The following is an 18,472-nucleotide window of genomic DNA, read 5'->3' as shown; positions in this document are numbered from 1 at the left end:
TCGGCCCTTGACACTTTTAAATTGCCATAACACAAGTAAGCTCTCAACTATATAATCTTTGGTAGCATTATCTTTGGGCGTATTTACACATAATCTGTGTTTGTGCCTTGACCGATAGAACTGCATTCCATTTATACCCCGAAAAATAAATATAAACCAAATGAAATCAGATAAACTATCGGATATATTGTTGACTTCCGTTAAGATTCTAGGCTAGGCTGCAATATGTTTTGTTCGCCCCAAACTTTCTGTCAAGTGGTAATTAGTTTCACGGTTTCTCCATCCATTTGTCTCATCCATGATTGTTTGCTCACTCGTGGATAGTGGGACTATGCCTAGCATCTGTATGCTGACACATTTCCATTTGAGAAGAATTTAAGTGTGTGGCCTGAAAAGCCGAAAGTTGCTCTGTAGAATACTGGATTCTGATTGGTCAGTGGCTGCATTTCCGGGGCAAATATATTCAGTTAAACTTATACAACCAATTTTAGTACACACCTCTGCATGTTTTACAGTATATCTCGCCACAGACTCTTTCTACTCACATAATAAAATGATTTCAACTCACATCAATATTTCATGTCCATTTATTTGTTTGAAAAGTAACAGTAAAAAGACAGACAATGTAAAACAGCTAAATATTACTGTAAAAACAACAACACAAGCCTTCAGGGTGATGCAAGACTCTGTTGGAAATTATTTTGGAATAATAACAGACTGATTGTATATTATCCCTTACATTTGAACAATGCCACTTTTCTTTTTAGAGCTGCTACAGCAGAAATGAACTCTGTTTGCATCATTAAATCATTGTCCTGTTTTCACTGTAAAGCTGCTTTGAAACAATCTGTATTGTATAAAGCGCCAATAATATAATACTATGTAATAATATAAATAAATAAAGATGATTTGACTTGACATATAATACATAACAGATCATTGTTGTAGGCTATAATCAGATCTTTCCAGTAACTTGAGTAACTTAATTTATGTTTGCTAATCATTTAATATGGCTCTACAGTCACTAATTTTAGTTTTTCTTTTTCTAAGCTGCAAAGCTTTGACCCGAATTTCCTGAAATTCCCTGGTTTAAAATCATTAGAAGAAAGTCAATGGAAGGCAGGCTTTTAAAAGATTATATAATACGCTATTGTTTTGGGGTTTTTTGGAATGAGGAGCTTTTAGAATAATTTCGAATAATTGCTCTTTTCTTTCATCCACCTTAACCACAAAAGACAGGCCTTTTCGGCAGTCATTACAAAACCTTTCCAATTTGTTTTCTATGTGTAGAAGAACAATTTTACACAAGCAAATGAATGTCTTTTATCATAGAGATTTTCTTATTGTTATATTGCTTTTTTTTATTAAATATGCAGTTGTAGTCATGGTTTCAGAGCTATACAGGGATTACTTTGCATGATACTAATATTCATCTTATTTAACATGGAATTCATATGGCTTAAATATCTATGTAATTTAGACTAAATGGATGTTGTATTTAATTTCATTAGAAATGATAAGGATTTAGTTTGGAATGACTGTTCTGAAAATGTGCGAAGGCATATTAAAACCAATATACTTTCTTGATATGCATGCAGTGAGCTAAAACATGTTTTTTCAACAGAACTTCTTCCCAGAGCAAATGGTTGCCTGGTGTCAGGAGGCCAATGGGACCATCCCCCCTTCTCAGCTCCTGCAGGTACAACATGGGCATGTGTTCTCTTTCCCATCACCCCCTGATCTAACATCAGCCCATACATCTTTGGGAAACACTTTATTTTGATGGTCCACTTTGGACATTCTTCTAACTATAAGTAACAACTGCATGTCAACTAAATCTCATTAGAGTATTAGTAGACTGTCTGCTTAATATCTGCTCACACTTTATGTTAACTTCCACCCAACAGACATTCTACTGACTATAAGTAACTTTGCAACTACATGTCAACTTATTCTACTAACCCAAAACACGTAACCCTGACCTAACAGTCTACTAAAAATCTACTACAGTTTACTAATACTCTAATGAGAGTATTAGACATGTAGTTGCAAAGTTACTTATAATTAGTAGAGTCTCTAAAGTGGACCATCGGAACAAAATTGTAACCCCTCTCTTATAAACTAGCTTATTTAGCTGAAGTAAGATATGCCAAACTCTTTTATATGCACTTTGGACTATTTATATTATTCTATTTACAGTATGAATTTTACAAAAAGAGTATGTCAGCCAAATATACATGTATTTTGTCAGATTTAACAGTTTTTCTGGGGATGAATTTGTCCTCAAAGTGTGCCTAAATGATTCCTCACAACCTTCCTAGGTCTCCAATTTTGAAAATATTACCTTTGATCAGTGATGTATTGGCACATTCAGATCTTTTTTTTTAAAACCTGGTGGTGAATAGTTTACACTGAAAGGAAACCATTCTCTACCAAACATCTTAGCTGACTGACTGCTTCATATCATTTTCAAGTATTCTCTTCTTTTATCTCCAGAACTTCTTAAACTCCAGCAGTTGTCCTGAGATCCAGGGATATCTGTATGTGAAAGAGATGGGCAGGAAATCATGGAAGAAACTGTATGTGTTTTTAAGACGGTCAGGATTGTACTTCTCAACAAAAGGAACATCAAAGGTGAAATGGCAAAACTTTGCTTAGTTTCTCTCTAGAAAAAAAAAAAAAATCTACTCATGACCACCTATTTTGTATAAAAGTGGTCTGTTTTACTAGTCTACATCATGTGCAAGCCTCTGTTAATGCCATCAGGTGCTGGCTAGATCCGACCCCTGCCTGTTTCTGAGTGCTCTTTTGGTGCCCTTTCCCTCCTTATCCATTAAATGACATGAGCTGTTGGCTGATCTTTCACAGGAGCCAAGGCATTTACAGCTACTAGCAGACCTGGATGACAGCAATGTCTTTACAGTAATAACAGGGAGAAAGCTGCACAATGCACCGACTGACTTTGAATTCTGCATAAAAGTAAGTTTATGTGCTTTGTTATGAGAACTCTTGAAGTAGATAAGCATTTCAAAGTAAAATATTAAATATTCAAATCAAATTCAGTGTAAAAAAAGCTTTGATCATTTGATTCTGTCTAAGCCAGAAAAGCATAATTGAATATCTCACAAGTTATTTATTTATTTATTTTTAGCAGAGGGGCTAATGTTGTGCATTATGATCATTTTCAGCCTAACAAAGTACGGAATGAAGTGAAAGAACTGAGGATGTTGTGTGCAGAGGATGAGCAGAGCAGAACATGCTGGATGACGGCCTTCAGACTCTTTAAGGTTAGTAGTGGAACCCCTTTTCACTGGCTGATGAACCTTTGCCTTTTCCCTGGCCGATCTAGAACCTGCACCCTTTCTGTGGCTGATGTAGAACTCATGACCTTTCCTTGACTGATCTAGATCCTGCACAATTTATCTGACTAGTCTGGAACATCTCTATACCTCCCTGCACTCTTTCCATGGTTCTTTTGTGACTGAGCTAGAACCTACACTTTTCCCCGACTGATCTAGAACCTTTACTGGTCTAGAACCTGAAATCTAGTCTAGTCTAATCTTTTCCAGGCTAATCTAGAACCCACTGCCATTCCTTGCCTGATCTAGAATCGGTTATTTTCCTGATATAGAAACTACTCAGTTTTCCTGACTAATCTAGAACCCCTTCCTTTCTCTGGCTTATCTAAAATCTATACCCTTTCATTGGCTTGTCTAGAACCTGCACACTTTCCACTGTTTATCTCGAACCAGAGGCTTTTCCCTTATCTAGAACCCATACCCTTTTTTAGGCTGATCCTTTCCCTGACTGATCTACAACCTTAAAACCTGTTCACGCCAACAACGATAGCTATAAAGATAACTTAGCATCCACACCAGCGGACGATATCATTCTGATTGGCTGTCAATGTTTTTATCGTTCATCAGCTAGAGAAAAATCATTCTGAAAGTGATTCCCAATATATCGTTTCTCTGTGCCGTTATCATTATAGTTGTGGTGTGGACTCTGCTATTCTTTAATATTGAGAATCATTTTTTTAAACTATATCTTTATCATTATGTTTATAGTAATCGTCCTTGGTGTGAACAGGCCTTTAGATTTTCTAAAACCTGCATTCTTTCCCTGGCTGATCTAGGACCCTCACCCTTTCCAGGCTGATCTAGAATCTGCACTGTTTCTCTGACTAATCTAGAACCTTTCTTTGACTGATCTAGTGCATGGATAACTTACATGCAGATGTACAGACATGTTCTGTGCATAATACATAGATATTGTGTATTATTACGTTGTGTGCTGAAAGGAAAAATACAAATACAGTAATGACAATGTGTACCATACACGTATACTAATGCTGCTCTCATGAGGAGAAAATCTTTGAATATAAATTTTGGAACTACAGTGTGTAATGATTAATTTTAAATGCAATGAACGTTTCTCTACGTTAGCATTGTTTTATTTTGGTGTTTTGTTAGAGTATCATTATTTTTTCAACTTTTTAACACTTTTAAATATTTTTTTCTTCCTTATAGTATGGAATTTTACTCTATCAAAATTACAAGATCCCCCAGCAGCGAAAAACGTCGCTTTCACACTTCTCAGCGCCTGTGGTAAGACTCCTGTTCACTTTAACCGACTCCTGCATTCCCTCTGTCTTCCTCTCTACCTCACAGATGGAGCATTAATCACACATGTGTCAGTATGTGGGCCATAATGTCACATTATGGAATGATTGTTCAAGTGTTGGCAGTGAAGTTATTTTTACAGCTTGTCCTATGGATATTATGCAATTCTGACAATTTTAGAACAAATGAACACAAAGATGCAAAACGATTCTGATTTAAAAACTTTTTTTTTCTGTGAGCAAACAAAACATGTTTATGTTATGTTTAAATATTTTGACTATTACATGACTTACTGGTTTAGGACAAGAAGACTAGGTCATGAAAAAAGTATTTATCAAAAGGTTACACATCTGTTATATGGCAAACAAAGTCATTGTTTCTTCTGATCTTTTTTTTTTCCTCCAGAGGAGTGTCTCAGAGAACTCTCTGGTTGCCATGGATTTCTCAGGGAGGATAGGCAGAGTGATTGACAATCCCGTGGAGGCTCAGAGTGCTGCCATGGAGGAGGGACATGCCTGGAGAGTTAGTTCAAATAATCATTTTTGTTTTGATTATTTAGTTATTTATTAGCTACACCTTGTGAGTACCCTATTTTGCCTTCAGAACTGCCTTAATTCTTTTTGGCATAGATTCAACAAGGTGCTGGTAACATTCCTCAGAGATTTTTGTCCATATTGACATGATTGCATGCCGCAGTTGCTGAAGATTTGTCGGACGCACATCCATGATGCGGATCTCTCGTTCCACCACATCCCAAAGGTGCTCTATCGGATTGAGATATGGTGACTGTGGAGGCCATTTGAGTAGTGAACTCATTATAATGTTCAAGAAACCAGTTTGAGATGATTTGAGCTTTGCGTTTTCAAGTATCCATCAGAAGATGGGTACACTGTGGTCATAATGGGATGGATATGGTCAGTAACAATACTCAGGTAGGTTGTGGCTTTTAAACGATGCTCAGTTGGTTCTAAGGGGCCCAAAGTGTGCCAAGAAACTATTCCCCACACAATTACACCACCATCAGCAGCCTGAACCGGTGATACAAGGCAGGATGGATCTATGCTTTTATGTTGTTTACCGCAAATTCTGACCCTACCATCTCCGAGACTCAATGTTTTTCCAATCTTCTATTGTCCAATTTTTGTGAGCCCGTGTGAATTGTATCCTCAGTTTCCTATTTTTAGCTGACAGGAGTGGCACTCGGTGTGGTCTTCAGCTGCTGTAGCCCATCTGCTTCAAGGTTCGACGTGTTGTGCATTCAGAGACGCTCTTCTGCAGACCTCGGTTGTAATGAGTGGTTATTTGAGTTACTGTTCCCTTTCTATCAGCTCATACAAGTCTGGACATTCTACTCTGACCTCTGGCATCAACAAGGCATTTTCGCCCACAGAACTTCCGCTCACTGGATATTTTCTCTTTTTCGGAAAATCCCAGTAGATCCGCAGTTTCTGAAATACTCAGACCAGCCATTCTGGCACCAACAAACATGCCATGTTCTAAGTCACTTAAATCACCTTTTTTCCCCATTCCAATGCTCAGTTTGATCTTCATCAGATCATCTTGACCATGTCTACATGCCTAAATGCATTGAGGTGCTGCCATGTGACTGGCTGATTACATATTTGCATTAATGAGCAGTTGCATAAGTGTACCTAATACAGTGGTCTGCTAATATCAGCACAAAAACTGTGTGGCGGGAGCTTCATGGAATGGGTTTCCATGGTCGAGAATCTGCATGCAAGCATCATATCACCAAGTACAATGCCATTCATCAGATGGTTTGGTGTAAAGCACGCTGCCACTGGACTCTAGAGCTGTGGAAACGTGTTCTGTGGAGTGAGTGACAAATCACGCTTCTCTGTTTGGCAGTCGAATGGATGAGTCTGGGTTTCCAGGATGCCAGAAGAGTGTTACCTGCCTGACTGCTTTGTGCCAATTGTAAAATTGGGTGGAGAAGGGATAAAGGTATGGGGCTGTTTTTCAGGGGTTGGGGAAGGGAAGTGAAATATTAATGCTTCTGCATACCAAGACATTTTGAACAATTCTATGCTCTCAACTTTGTGGGAACAGTTTGGGGAAGGTCCTTTTCTATTCCATCATGACAGTGCCCAAGTGCACAAAGCAAGGTCCATAAAGACATGGTTGGATGAGTTTGGTGTGGAAGAACTTGACTGGCTCGCACAGAGCCCTGATCTCAACCTCATCGAGCACTTTTTGGGATGAATAGGAACGGAGATTGCAAGCAAGTCCTTCTCATCCAACATCAGTGCCTGACCTCACAAATGCTCTACTGGATAAACAGGCAGAAATTCCCACAGAAACACTCCATAATGTGGTGGAAAGTCTTTCTAGAATGGTGGAAGCTGTTGTAGCTGCAAAGGGTGGACCCAGTCCATGTTATATGTTTTTAGAATGCAATGTCATTACAGTCTTTGTTGGTATAATGGTCAGGTGTCTCACTGCTACATATAGTGTAGCAGGATGTAGTAAGTTTATTGATTGTGTGGTTTTTGTCTTTTTTCAGAAGAGAAGTCCGCGTATGAATATCCTAGGAAGCCCCAGCCCGTTACACCCCTCATCATTAAGTGGAGGTACTTTTTGACCATTTTGACATCATTGCTGAATAAAATAATTCATTTCTTTAATAAAAAAAAACAACAACTTTTGAGTGTAAATGGCAGGAAAATTGAAAAACTAAACCTAAAACAAAAAGTTAAAATCATTACTTTCATACATCGTCTTAATAAGAAAAGTTCATTAATGGTTATGTAGATGAAATCCTTGCAATATAAAGATGTGAAATACAGTACATGCTTTTAAAGAAAGATCGCATCAAATGTGCACAGCATTCTATTGAGAATTGCTCACCATCATTCTTGTCTTAAAGGCATTTTGTATCCCCTCTGATCCAGTTATCCACAGAACTCAGCTGTGGTTTCATGGTCGTATTTCACGAGAGGAGTCCCACAAGATGATCCATCAGCAGGGCAGAGTGGATGGGTACATATCATAGCTCATTAATTATTCTCAAAAACATGCTGGATGTTTCTCTGTTCTAACTATGCCACAGATACTTACACTTAATTGTTGTTGTTTTTTTTCAGAATGTTTCTCTTGAGGGACAGCCAGAGCAATCCCAAGGCGTTTGTACTTACACTGTGTCACCACCAGAAAATTAAACATTTCCAGATTTTACCGGTGAGATTTGATAGTTTTCTGCACTCAGAACATGTAGCATATTAACTTTCTATTCCTTGAAACAAAATTAAAATGCATCAGATTTACTGAAAACCCCTTTTAACTTTCTGAGAATAAATGTGACAGGCAAAAAACACTCTTCTCAAGTATTGCATTGAAAGCGCACAGCCCGCTGCTCATAACGTGCATTTTTGCTTTGCTGTGCCTGTTCCAATCCTCAATACTCTAGGAGGGCGATAGAGTTAAACTTCAAAAGGTTGTGCCTTTTAAACTGTGTTATTAATCAGGTATCTGGCTGTAAACATATCAGCATGACTTCAATTAACATGCTCAGCCAGAATCTTTGCAAACTGTAGCGCCGCCAGTTGAGAAAACTGTCTGCAGAATCCAACGGTTTAGAATATTTTGCGTATTTGAATTGCATTAATTGAAATTGCAACCTGACACATTTCAGAATGCATGAAACAGCATCTGCACATATAAAAGGTTTTATAAATTACTGACTAATCGGTCCCTTTTCCAGTGTGAAGAAGACGGTCAAATGTTTTTGAGCCTCGACGATGGCGCCACCAAATTCACGGACCTGATCCAGTTGGTGGAGTTCTACACGCTGAACAGAGGAGTTCTGCCGTGCAAACTTAAACACCCTTGCACCACTGTGGCCTTATGACCTCCATATGCCTGATTCCGCCTAAAGACACTAAAACACTAAGACGGCGTGTGCTATGGTGTAATGCTGTGCTGCTGTGCTGGAGAAAAGCACACTGCGAGAGCCCCTCTCTATCAAGAAGAGAGAAAATCAAAACAACAAACAGGACCAGCAAGAAATATAGGAAATTAAGCTTGTGTGTTAGCGCTGATGAACCTCTCAGCCACCTGCACACTCGACCATGGCCAGAGCAGGTTCTCAGGACAATCAACAATCATCCGGAGGGAGTTTTTAGGATCCGCGGTCTGAGATAGTGGTTTGGGAAGACCAGCAGAACACTCTTAGAACCCATATTTTATTTTATTTTGCACTCATGAACCAGGAACAACCAAGCTATAGCAATTGTTGCTTTCATAAATTAAGCAGGTTTGATTCTACAATGTCCTGTGAGATGTAGACAGCCGATTGGTGGTTTCAGTACTGTGAAAAGACTTTTCCGTTAAAATTGAGCTTTCTATCCTTTTCATCTGTAATCATTAGAATATTTAGATATACTGTTTTTTTTTTTTGTTTTGTTTTTTATGTGCTCATCGTCTTGAGCACAGAACTCTCATGCATTAATGCATTTGGCCTTTTTTTTTTGCCGTGTTCTTCCGGCATCACAAAACATAACCTGCAGCACTCTCTACTGGCCATACCAAGAAGTAAAGTGTCACTCCTTTAAGGAATAGTTAACCTAAGAAAATTTAATTGGGTTATTTACTCACCCTACTGTTGTACCAAAACCATATGACTGTCTTTTTCCGTAAAATGGATAAATTTGTATTTGCCATATTAACTCTACCACGACTGTCAGTTTACAAAAAGGACAAAAAACATCATGAAGGTATTAAATACGACTCATCTACTATATATCAAGTCTTTTGAAGTCATGCGACAATGTCATATTCAAGACCAGCTCATTTAACTTCAGGCCAAGACTCAATATATGAGTATATTGAGTCTGAGTCAAGACCAAGACCTGAAGAGGGTCAAGACAGAGACCAGAAAAGAGTTAAGTCTGAGTCAAGACCGAGTCCAAATGCTCCTAAGACCAAGACCATGAAAATATTAATCTGGTTATGATTTTGACATTCTTCACCTCTGGCCAAACTTGTGTCTAGCCTACATTCGCTTCCTGAGTAAAAAAAAAAAAAAAAAGGTAATAATGATTCTTCTGCTTCAAAACAAACAAACAAACAAAACAAATCAACGGAAATGAGTTTGTGAAGGACATAAAGGTTCCTTTCAACTATTCCTTCAAACATGACTAAACATGGCCTGACATCACCACCACATCCTTTAGGAACGGTGCCTTGATTTTAAAGAGGAGTCTGTTGAGTTCAGTGAAAAATAACCACTAAACCCTCAGCTGGGAACTTCGCTTTGGGTCGCAGTCCATCAGGAGCTAGATCAACAAACTGGAATCTTTATAACTGCTGTCATCGTCGGTCCCACCTCCAGTCCGGTTTGTTGTTATTTTTCTCTCCATGTTTCGAAAGATTGTTTCGAGGACAGCACACTGTGAAGCCTGGGCTAAGAACACTCACAGAATGGCGGCGTTCAAATTTCTAATTTGCCTTTTCCATGGAACAACGGATGTGTAAAGAATTTTTTTTTGTACTTGTGACGTAATGTAAAGAAAGAGCCTTGAATTTAGTATGTACCTATATTGTATTAAACTAGATTGAGAGGGCATAGCCACCATGTCTCCAAGTTCACACAGAGACCAGTATCTAGATAAATGCAAACGACGCAATCATTCTTAAGTATTGCTTCAAAAAATGTATTTATTCATCTGGATTTGATTACTTGAAATTTAGTTTCATAGTGTGTTTGTTTTTTTTCTCAGCGCTGTTCGATACTATTCTTCCACATTTTTGTGAATTTTTCAGACCTCAGTTTAATAGGACCCCCTTTCTTGAACCTTTTAACACTAATTCTTCATCAGTATCCCACTCTAGAACACCATCTTCATGGATCTTATAGCAGACATGCAGTACAGTCTGTTCAGTGGGTTGTACAGTTGTGTATCTTGCTTTCAATTGTTGATGCGGCACTATCTTGAAAACACATCTTTCTGAAAAAAGTTTCCGGTGAACAAAAATGCAAAAACACATTATATAGGACATTAAGACAGTACAACCCATTAAACAGAATATTGTACATATATCCCTGACAGCTTTATTTCCATTCACGTTAATTGAACTATGGCGTCTACACGATTAAGGTCTATTCCTAGCAAATCTCCACATTGTCGTGAGTAGTTTTAATTGTCACAAAGTAACATTAAGCTCTTTATGTTTTTTAATCCAGTTCATAGAGGTATTCTAGGATACATATATTTTGTGTCGGTTCAGTTAAGTAAGGGATAATGTACAATCAGCTGGCTTTTATCACAAAAAAATTGCGCAAAAGGCCGATCCTGAAACAAAGGGGTTTCATTTGCGATAGTAACCGGCTGACTGTACATTATGACTCTTATTACACGGCTACTTACAAACAAAAAGTAAATCAAATAAATGGACGTGAAATATTGATTTATCCAAGCTATTTGATTACGTGACAAGGAGGAGATTGGCCAATCAGTATTTTAGAGAACCGTGTAATAAGGTAGTAGACCTCATTGGATGATTTAACCACAGAAATAGTCCGCAGGGCTTCAGTCAGCGCTATTATTATTCACTTGAATTTCTTTCTCAGTGTCAGTTAAGTTAGTTCAAGCCTTGTTTGAGGTTGAGTGTGTGTCAGTGTTGGTTTAGCTGCAGTTTGGGTGGGTCTTACGTTCATCCAAAAGAAGCAAGCACATAAATGCATACTCACACAAGCTTTGACATTATTGTCTTTATTTTTCAGGGTTTGATAAGTGAAGCTATACAATCAGTCAGCCAAGGACTAAACTAACTTTCAGTTACGTAGTTCTGTGTCGGCCCAGATCCGGCCCACATCTGGTACGCATGGATTCCACACAGCCCAGATGTGGGTCGGATCTGGGCCGACACTATGTTGCTGTCTGGGCTATTTCTAGTGTAAAAGTATGACAGGAATTTTTCCGCCTGGTTCAGACAGATGGATGTAGCTAGTGAGTTGGGAGGGTATATGTTTTTGTTCTGAAATCATTTAACAAGTGAAAACATGATTTTTGGATTTTGCCAGAGAGGATGTTTGCTATATGTTACTGGTGAATCACTTGTGTGAGTAAAGATCTGTAGTCTGAGTAGCATTAGCGCTTAGCCTGTCTATTAATTGTCTGTTGTCTAAAGTGAGTGTAAGCAGAATGTCTGTTCACAATCCAAATACTCGGGGCGTCATTTCTGTTAACACAGTAATACACTTCAATCACGTTGTCCGTACAAATTAATTTCATTTGCAGCATTGTTTAATTTTTAAATATATCATGTAACTTAACAGGACACTATAGATACACTCCTTTCGTGTTGTTCAAGTTTGTAGATACCACACTGAATTTTTGGATGCAGAATTATTTTTTTTCTTCCAAAATGGCATATACAATGAAGAAACTTGACTTATTTTAGTACATTTTTTATTAGTTGGTTAAGTGTGTAAATATTGAACCTATTCTATTTTATGTTGCTTTGTCAAGCTAATTGACCTCAAAAAAAATATGTTATGTTTGCATCGAGCTGATGGAAAACTGGACTTTGTCATTGAAGGTCATTATTAAGCTAAATTGCTGTTTTAAGAAACTCACTTATTCTCACAAATACTCTTATTATGAAAACGCTAACAAATGTATGCCTTGTAGATATTATAGAAATGTTTCTTTAATATGAATCAAAGACAGAATTTCTTTGCATTTTCCCCAGTGTTGTTGAAAGGAGCTGGTAGCAGCATTTGCGAAGTGTGTGATCTGTTGAGAGTTTATCAGTGAAAGAAACAAATGTCATTTTTATATTTAAAAGAAATGAATGTAACTGGGTTGCTCAGGGTTGAAGTGGAGGCTGTTTAAAAATGGTCTTTGACTAAAAATGGAAGCAAGACTTCTCTGTATTTTTCTTTTTATTAAACTAACGGTGTACTTCTTTTTATTGAGTCTTTGACCACACCAGACCTCTGTTGTTGCCCCCTCCCCCCTCTTCTCTCTCTCTCTATCTCTCTCTCGACGAAACTCTAGCCTTCAAGATATTCTAGTTTCGTCTGGATTGACTCTTGTATCATATAGCTTCCACAGTTTAATTTTTGGGTGAACTAAAGGGATCATTTACTCACCCTCTAATCATTCAAGCTGTTTTTCCCTCATACAGTGAATGGTATGGAACAGAGAAGCTTGGACATTCTGCTAGATAACTCCTTTTGTGTTCCATGCAAGAATTTGGAATGACACAAAGGTGAATAAATAATGACAGACTTTTAATATTTGAGCAAAGTATTGTTTTAAAGCATATGCATATCAGGTGCCTCAAAACCCCATGGCCCATCCTCTCCCTCTCTCTCTCTCTTCACTAATGTCGACCTGAGAGGGTGTTCTTACTCAGGTTATAGGATTTGTGTCACGAGTATTAGTTCTGATGAAAGAGGAGGTCCTGCTTTTTTATTACAGCGTTCATGTTATTGCGTTATACACAAGTAGTAATTTCTAATGAACAGCATGTATGCTACTTAACGTGTAATTTTGTAGATCTGATTTTAATTATTCCTCTTGTCATGAATCATAGCAACATAAAACGTATGTAACGAGCGCACTGTAATGCAGAGCAGAACTTCTGTGACTTTTCCACTGCATAATTTATCAGAATGTTTCCCAACGATCAGTAATATTTCCTGAGCTATGCGTGTCTTCTCAATGCAATATATATATAACACGATGACCGTAAATGTAAGTCAAATAGAAATAAATATGAATCTATGTATTTCAGGGAATGTAACAAACAAACAAAAAATTGGGTTGAAAAAAAGGTTTCTTCTTTTCAGATTCTGTACTGATAATGTGTTCTGCTTGGTTCTGTAAATAGCTGAATGGCTTACACATTCTAACTGTAACCTTTTCAGGTATTTTTGTACAAATAAGGGACTGATTTATTCTGTTTAGAATAAAACATTAATTCATTGCTATATCTCAAGGTGTGTTGATATTATATTAGCATGCAAGCATCACACACTTACATTTATATGATTAGCACTGGTAACGACCTGATTAGCATATCCGTATGTAATGTGTGTTGTAGGAGTTTGTAAGATGCTTACTGTTTAGGGAACATGCATGTGGACGAGTGGTTAGAGCAGCTTTTCTGTGCACAGCTGTAATATCTTTGATTTATTTTTCCTACTTAAATAATCATACAACAATTATTACTTTAGTCAGTTTATAGCACATTTCATGCATAGTATTTCATAGTGTTTACACAGGCATGATGGATGGATGAAAGTTTATTCTAAAAAAATATTTATTTTTAATCTTGTCAGCAGTATAAATAATTGTAATGGTCATGTTGGAATTTAAAATGTGTATTACGTAGAAAAAATTAATTTAATTTCTAAATGTAAAATTTACTTTATGTTTAAAAAAAATCTTATAAAGAAATATCTGTAAACTTTAATGAGTTCTGCTGCATCTCAAAAATGAACTGTTTAATACATACACAACAGTGAGCACTTCTCATAAAGGTTCTAAACGTGGTTAGAGAGTTGTGATTACACAACATTATATACGATAAGACTATTTGCTGTATTATTTTGTAGAATCACCTGTTTCTGTGTGATGCAAGCCATGCTCATGTCCACTAGAGGGCAGACAATCTCATTAACAGTAAATCATTTCAATCATCCTCACCTGGGGTCCGTTCTTCGTACGTGGATTACTCAATTATCTGGATTTTACTGTTGACGATTTGACATGATACAGGATTGTTAGGTTCTTCGAAGCTCATCCCGGAGTTGCTGTCATAGCAACAAGTCCGTAAGCTCAAACCTGCTTTGGAGCAGTCTTATTTCATGTAAACAGCATTAGAGTGTATTTTATTGAGTCTTTGACCACATCAGACCTCTTGTTGTGGGAGTGCCACCCTTTCTTAAAGGGATAGTTCACCCAAAAATTAGCAACAAGTCCGTAAGCTTAAACCTGCTCGGGAGGCAGGTTTTATTTCATGAAAACAGGATTAAATTGCATCTTTTTAAGCGGAGACGATACTTAAAGTCCGTCCCAGCCACTGCTACTAGCTACTACTACTGCAACAATTGTTTAAAATAATAATGATTAAAAATATTTATTTGAAAATACCATTGTGATATTGTAGTCTATCATAAAAAACACATACAGTTCTCACTGAGAGATTTATTCGTGAGGGAATAATTACATGATAATTGTATTGGAGTCTTACAGAGTCTAAGCTGTGCATTAACTAAAAACAGCTCTTATGGGAGTGGCTTATCCAGCGCAGGGGATAATTTAGCAAAAAAAAAAAAAATGCTGTCTGCTGTGCCATTAGAAACATGTTTTTGATAAGAAACCTTAATTAATGCCGTCTCATAACAAATCTGATTCACAGATAAAATTAAATGAATGGCTAATTACAACATTTAAATAAAAATGTAAAGCCTGTACCAATAGTAGAAATTGTGAAATAATGGAAATAATTGGGAATCATGTAGCAAAACAGTAGGCTACACATTTTATTTACCTATCCTCCTTAGAACCATAACATGTTTCCATGTCATTATATTGTTTAGAGCATAAGAATCAAATAGGAGGAACTAATATATATATATATATATATATAGTATGTTATGCTATGTCCTCTGTAGTGGACACCAGGATCCAAGTAAAATTACATGGAATTACAATGGGATTTTTTTCATTCACCATTTTTTTTTTTAGTAAAGATGATTCTCAACTATGTTATGAAAGATATAATGGAATAATTGATATAGAGTGGGGTAAGATGAGCCAATGGGTAAGTTGACCCACCATCTTTATCTTGGTAACCGTACACTTTTATTGTCATGTGACCATATATTTTGGAACCACCCATCATTTCTAACAGACTGTGAAAGGGAGAAACACATGGGAGGGGTATAAGACAACCATTTACTTTAAAAACAGTTTTTGGCTTGTAAAAGTAAAATTTTGCATAACAGATGTTATGGCTGTTACATCAAAGCAGATTTGTCCAGGTCTAAAAATATTTATGATCCATATTGGTGATACCACAGCATAAGGCACTGTAGTTAAGTTAAATCTCTGAAGTATAAGCTGGTATAATTTCAATGTAATATTACACAACCGGTTTAGTTCATCATTTTTTTAATAAATTTTTTTTTTTTTTTGATAGGAAGTGGAACAAGTACACACTAACTCCTTCTGATAAGAACCAGAAGATGCTCAATCATCTTTCCACCAGTAGTCCCTAATGGCCTAACATGTTCAACATTGCAGAAAAACAATGCCAAGAACCTTTTGACTAAAATGTTTATTAGTTTCAGTGACATTCATTCTAATTCTAATTTAGTTTTTATTTCATTTTACACAGCAAACTCTGTTTAGTTTGTTTTTGGGATGGTTAGCCTACAACTTTGGTGTTCAACATATTGTTTCAGAAATGCAATCAATTAAAGATATTGAAATGTATACATCATTTGGTTGGTTTTATGTTAAGTTAAGAAAAGAAATATGACTATTTAAAAGGAAATTTGATTATTAAATTAGTTTTTAAAAGAGGTAAATTATCTTTAAAATTTCACATGGGTTTGATTCAGATTCAGTTAGATGGTCAGTTTACACCTAGATGGTGCAACTTACCCACTGACTTGGATCAATTTACCCCTAATCTGGGCTAAATTGAGCCACATGAACTCTTTTTTTATAATGGCGCTATTCCACTGTATGGTATGGCTTGGTTTGGCTCGGCACGAAAAAAAAAAAGAAAAAAAGAAAAAGAAAAAAAACGGGCTCATCTTACCCCACTCTCCCCTACTATTTTACTTTATGCAATAAAATGGCCATAAATGTGTAGTCCCATTCAGTAAAATGTATCTATACACTGTATCTATTTAGCATATTAATGTGTTCTTGGGGTAACGTAATGAAATAAGAAGTATAATAATGGGAGTAAAAATTGGCAACATTTTCATAATAATCAAAATATTTCATTGGAACATTAATATAATTGTGTTCCCTATTCACTTATTGTGTCTCCCAAAATGCATGATAAACATCCCTTAAGTATCCCTGTGTCCTCTACAGTGGACATGTATGAAATCAATGTCCTGCTTTGTAAAAGAAAGTCATATTTTGATTAGAAAACCCCATAACATTTTCCTGAGATGTTGATTTATAACAAACAATTTGAAAATTAGTCCGATTTCAAATAATAATTAAAAATGATCATATTTCCATAAAAGTGCTAAATTTGATCACTAAATTAATGTCAGTGATTTTTGAAGACCGAGAAATTGTTGTCATGGTGAAACCTCCAAACATTTGGTATATCCGAAAAGCCCTGAATGTGCTCTTTACAGGACATCCAGACTTAAAACTGACATGTCATAGAAATTCACTAAAATAATGTCCAATACAGAGGACAAAAGTCTATACCTGGGTCCCAGAAGTCCACTTGAGAGAGTGAATGTAAATAAATGAGTAAACCCAGACACTGATGACCACCTGCTGATAACAATCAGAATCACTGAAGAAAAGAGAAGCAACAAGAGAAAAGAGAAACAAAACAAACTGATTTCCAGCCACAGCCTTAGATAAAATCAACTTAGGATAAACGAAGAAATTAAAACTCTCAAGATCTGATTAAACAACTCCACAAACAGCATTACCAGCTTCACCTATTAATAACCAGATTGTACATCTCAGTCATACATCTACAAAAATTATTATTGAGAATTAACAGAGCTTTAGATGTTGATGATTTATTGTTTGTTTGATGTTTCCATGATGGAGATCAGTGTGTGCTTTAGTTGGGCTCTTGACCCTTGACTTTTTGAACATTGTTTTTTTGGCTGCTTTAACTTGATCAGACATTGGTTATTTATTAATGGTCACAATCGTCATCTAATGGCCTGATCCACTGATCTCATTCAGAGTCTAATCTATAATTATATGGGTGATGTTTTTTATTATGATCAAAGAATCCCTGTGATTCTACAGAAAGATATATATATATATATATATATATATACTATATATATATAGTATATATTCAGAGTTGATCTGTTTATCTATTTTGTTGATTGTCACCATTGTTGAGATTCATATACTGATTTGTGATGTCTGTGTGTGTGTCTAAATCTACTAGTAATACAAAGCTGTTTTTTTTTTCCTGTGTGTGAAAGATGAGTTTAAAAATCCTTTATAACTAATTGCTCAGCACCCCTGTAATATCTAGTGTTAAGAAACAAAGCTTTTCAAAGCTCTAATCAATTGAACTAATTGCTTGGCAAAATGATTCACTGTTTCGAAGCGTTTGAAACGCCACACACTGGTGACACCTGCTGGTCAGAATAGTGGAAATATAACAAAAGCTCAGGTCAAACATACGTAATAACAGCTTTTACAAACTCATTGCAAATGTTTTATTTTAAGTAAAATCTATTAAATGCAATAAGATTAAATATCACGTGTCTGTATAATATGTGTTCTTCTTCTGTGAGACTACTATTATTCCTTTTAATTATACTAATGTCGAATTAAAACATCTACAAATGTATCAAACTGATCGGAGACCAGGTAAAATCTCATGTAGCGTCTCGGTTACGGATGTAACCCTTGTTCCCTGAGTAGGGAACGGAAGACGGTACGTCGAAATGACGACAAAATGGGGTTCGCTTAGAAGCCTATCATCTTCGAAAGAAATAAAACGAGCCAATGGCAAGGAAATGCCATGGGTCTGCGGAATTTGCATGTCGTAACTCCGCCCCACCGCGTGGGTATAAAGGAAGGACGCCGCAACATCAATATGTTGCAGCATATATGTTTCTTCGCTGAGGAGCAAAGACT

The 18,472-nt window shown here is 36.5% G+C and overlaps 1 protein-coding gene across 6 annotated transcripts in view; it reads left to right on the top strand.

Moving 5' to 3' along the window:
• Nucleotides 1-9,103, top strand: part of grb10b (growth factor receptor-bound protein 10b) — a 139,041-nt gene extending 129,938 nt beyond the window's left edge. For all 6 annotated transcript variants that reach the window (XM_056257551.1, XM_056257542.1, XM_056257524.1 and 3 more), the window contains 10 exons: nucleotides 1,625-1,699; nucleotides 2,497-2,634; nucleotides 2,869-2,979; nucleotides 3,189-3,287; nucleotides 4,530-4,607; nucleotides 5,028-5,144; nucleotides 7,147-7,213; nucleotides 7,535-7,622; nucleotides 7,727-7,820; nucleotides 8,344-9,103. In XM_056257551.1, coding sequence (XP_056113526.1) covers nucleotides 1,625-1,699; nucleotides 2,497-2,634; nucleotides 2,869-2,979; nucleotides 3,189-3,287; nucleotides 4,530-4,607; nucleotides 5,028-5,144; nucleotides 7,147-7,213; nucleotides 7,535-7,622; nucleotides 7,727-7,820; nucleotides 8,344-8,490 — 1,014 coding nt within the window. In that variant the 3' untranslated portion in view covers nucleotides 8,491-9,103. The remainder of the gene's footprint in view (nucleotides 1-1,624; nucleotides 1,700-2,496; nucleotides 2,635-2,868; nucleotides 2,980-3,188; nucleotides 3,288-4,529; nucleotides 4,608-5,027; nucleotides 5,145-7,146; nucleotides 7,214-7,534; nucleotides 7,623-7,726; nucleotides 7,821-8,343) is intronic.
• Nucleotides 9,104-18,472: the final 9,369 nt, after the last annotated feature.

This window comes from Rhinichthys klamathensis, unplaced genomic scaffold (assembly GCF_029890125.1).
Source record: "Rhinichthys klamathensis goyatoka isolate OS25496 unplaced genomic scaffold, OSU_Roscu_1.1 h1tg000006l_1, whole genome shotgun sequence".
NCBI lineage: Eukaryota > Metazoa > Chordata > Actinopteri > Cypriniformes > Leuciscidae > Rhinichthys > Rhinichthys klamathensis.
The sequence above is the reverse complement of the archived record's forward strand: the minus strand, read 5'-3'. Positions and strand labels throughout refer to the sequence as shown.